The sequence below is a fragment of the Trifolium pratense genome, linkage group LG2, assembly GCF_020283565.1.
Source record: "Trifolium pratense cultivar HEN17-A07 linkage group LG2, ARS_RC_1.1, whole genome shotgun sequence".
NCBI lineage: Eukaryota > Viridiplantae > Streptophyta > Magnoliopsida > Fabales > Fabaceae > Trifolium > Trifolium pratense.
Genome location: NC_060060.1, coordinates 36,408,372 through 36,412,082, shown reverse-complemented (window position 1 = coordinate 36,412,082; position 3,711 = coordinate 36,408,372). Strand labels below are relative to the sequence as shown.

At 30.6% G+C, this 3,711-nt stretch overlaps 1 protein-coding gene across 1 annotated transcript; it reads left to right on the top strand.

Annotated features, from left to right (window-relative positions):
- The first annotated feature begins 2,565 nt into the window (after nt 1-2,565).
- LOC123904653 (F-box/kelch-repeat protein At3g06240-like) lies at nt 2,566-3,711 on the top strand. The gene has a single exon (XM_045954287.1). The coding sequence runs from the start codon at nt 2,566-2,568 to the stop codon at nt 3,709-3,711; it is 1,146 nt and encodes a 381-aa protein (XP_045810243.1).

Here is a 3,711-nt window from a genome sequence, read left to right as displayed (position 1 = left end):
ACTTTAAAGCATATCAAAGCTTGTACAGGATAGAACATAATTTGAAATCAGCAGACATTGACCAACAAGAACAAACAACACTTCTGGATGAGAAACACACTTTATCTAAGTGTGTGTGTGTGTGTGTGTGTGAGAGAGAGAGAGAGAGAGTTTTACAAAGGAATTTGCAACCAGGAAAAACATAAAAAACTTAAAGAACTTCGAAAATTAGCATTCACTATCGGATTCACAAGGGGAGGGGAATTCACGCTCAGATAAATTAGAACCATGTCATAAACCAAGCCTGACAGCAGTTGATTACTACCTGCTATACGTTTTCCTTATTGATTCCTCTAATGATTACCATATAAAAATCAATGATAACTTATCATTGATAAAAGAACCGAATACAGTTTAATCTCCAACACAAGTTTAAAGATAGGAAAATGCTAACCACTAACAAGTGGTAGTACACTTGTTAAGGATTCATATATAGTAATATTGCCTTCGAAGTTGTGTGGTTAACTATTTATAAGTCCAAAAAAGCTATTTATATTACTACAATGATCTTTTCTTTTTTTTTTTTTATTTTATTTCTGCAGGGCCTATTTTTTACTTTTATTAATGAATTTTCCAATTTTTTATTATTTTTTGTGAGACATATATTTATATTCATATATTAATACGAGAATCTAATTTTTTGTGTGATTTTTACGAAACCTATGTGTTTTACTCATATTAATAAGTTTGCCCGTTCTTTTATAACACTTGTGACTTGTGAGACATATATTTATACTCATATATTAATATTGAAATTTTTTTTTTGTGATTTCTACGAGACTTATACTTTTATTTATATATTAATTAAGTTCTCTATTTTATTTTATTTTTTTATAATTTTACGGGTTATACTCATATTTAATACGGTGACCTAATTATTTTGATGATTTTTGGGAGACCTATATTTTCACTAACATATTAATATGATTGCCTATTTTTTAATAATTTTTACGGGACTATATTTATACTCAAATATTTAATACATGGACCTAAGTTTTTTGGTGATTTTTACACGACCTATGTTTTTACTAATCTATTAATAAAGTAGCCTATTTTTTCATAATTTCTACATTATCTATATTTAAATTCATATATTAATACGGAGACCTAATATTTTTTGGTGATAGTTTTTCCATTATTTTTTTCCTATTTTTTAACCAAATATTATATCCTTTATACTTTTTACTATTTCATGTTACCGAGGAGCGGCAACGCCGCGACTCCCGTGCGGACGCACGGGTGTCCTGCTCGTTCTAACAAAAAATAAAGCCGACTAAATAATTGCTTTGGTTTTGTTTTTATTATATTTTCTCATGAGATGTGAACCAAACCGAAAATTGGTTTAATTAGTTTGGTTCAATTGTCTCCCTATTTATCAAGCTCATGAAAATGGTTTTCTATTTTTCAAATCAAATTTTTTGGTACCCTATTTTTCCAAACCTATGTTTTTTTGGTAATGTAACTCCACAACGGCGGTGCGATGAGATTTTTTTAAGTGAAAAAACAGTGATACCCTACGCATCCAAAAAAATAATTGTAATGCAACTCCACAACAGCGATGCGATGAGATCTTTTTTCATGAGATATGAACAAAACTGAAATACACGAAAATAGTTTCCTGTTTTTTCAAATCAAATTTTTGGATTTTCTATTTTAAATTTTGTTTCATTATTTTTCCAAGCCCATATTATAATTTGATCCAAAAATGGCAATTTTTTGTGACAAAAAAGTTGATACCCCTCACATCCAAACTCTGTTTTCTATGATGTGAAATGAAGGTTAAGTTCCGAAACAAGTCTTTCACTAAGTATAAATTTTTTTCACCGATAGATAAAATGTGATATATTGATCCAATTGTGAGATTTATTGATACAACGTTGAAAATAAATTTGTGTATAGTAAAAGATTTGTTTTTCTTTTTTTCTTTTTTGTTTAAGTAGCTTAATTGCAAGAAGTGTAAAAGATTTGTCTTACTTGTACATTTTTTTTGTTGGCTTTCACCGCCCGTTTATTTTGATTTGGGGTCGGTTCTGTCATATTAAACAAATTGAAATTGTGAAATCAAATTGATATCGGGTAGATTTGAATTGAATTAGGTAAATAATGATAAAATATTAATAAAGGGTAAAACTTTGAAGAAAACAATACACAAAAACTTGGTATATCCCTTTAAGAAATACTTCTTCCGGTTTTTTTATAAGAATTTTTTTAAAAATTTATTAAATAACTGATATATTTATTCTATAATATAGACTAATACATTAAGGGAAATTCTATGGTACACCTATCAATATATTTTGAACCTAAACAAAATCAATTGTTTCTTAACCATCTATTACAACTCAGTCACAGCATATACAAATTATTTGAAAAAAATACTCTTACATTATAGCAACGAAATTGGCTTCAAAATTTTCTTCATTCAGCATATATATATATATAAAAGAAACCATTTGGCGCTTATGTTTTCATCTTCTTTAACTGTATTCATTCATTCACGTTAAACTTCAAGAACTCTTTCTATCTATGGCTTCAACTTCAAGAAATGAGAAGAAGGTTAGTGGTGCTAACAACTATATACCAGAAAGTATTGTTTTCCCTATTCTGTCTAAACTTCCTGTTAAATCTCTTAAGAGGTTTTCTTGTGTAAGCAAATCTTGGACTCATCTATTTGAAAATCCTGTTTTCATCAACATGTTCCGCAAGAATCTTGTTTCCAAATCCCATTCACTTTACAACGATGATGATGACGATGTTTATTTCGTTCTACACCAGTATGTGCATAGTTTTCGTTGGGATTTTTATGTTCTTTGTGGTGACAAATTTGAGTATAAACTCAAAATGGATTTGCCATCTTCATTTCATATTCGAGTTATTCGTATTTTAGGCTCTGCTATGAATGGCGTTTTTTGCATCTACGACTGTGATAATCATACGATGGCTGCATTATGGAACCCTGCTACTGAGGAGGTTAAGGTCATTCCTCCTGGTTCTGCCGAGTTTCAAGGTCAGTTTACTACTGAAATTGTACTTCATGGATTTGGCTATGACCATGTTACCGATGACTATAAACTCATTCAACATGTGAGTTATATTACATTTAATGAAAGTTCGGATGATATACATGGCCTCTTTTGGGAGATATATAGTCTGAAGAGTAATTCTTGGAAGAAATTCAATTTCGATATACCAGTTCGTGATTGGATTACCGGTTCTGATGTGTACTTAAATGGAGAGTGTCATTGGTGGGGGAAAGTAAACAATGAATCGTATTTGGTGTCATTTAATTTGTGCAAAGAGGCGTTCTTAATTACACCTTCCCCCATAGAAAATGTGCAGGATGGTGATGTTGATCTAGTTGTGTTATATGGGCATGTTGCTATGATATCTAATCGTAATAAGACTTCTTTCCAAATATCAATTTTGGGTGAATTTGGTGTCAAGGAATCATGGATTAAACTCTTCGATGTTGAACCATTGTTTGGCATCGAGCAACCAATCGGAACAGTGATGAAAGGAAAGATATTCTTCCGAAAAAAAGATGGTGAACTAGCTTATATTGATTTAATTACCGGGTTGATTCAGGAGATTGGTATTGAAGGAGGAAAGTCTTGGTGTCAGATGGTAATTTACAAGAAAAACCTTCGTCGGTTTGGAGCGATAAACATGTAA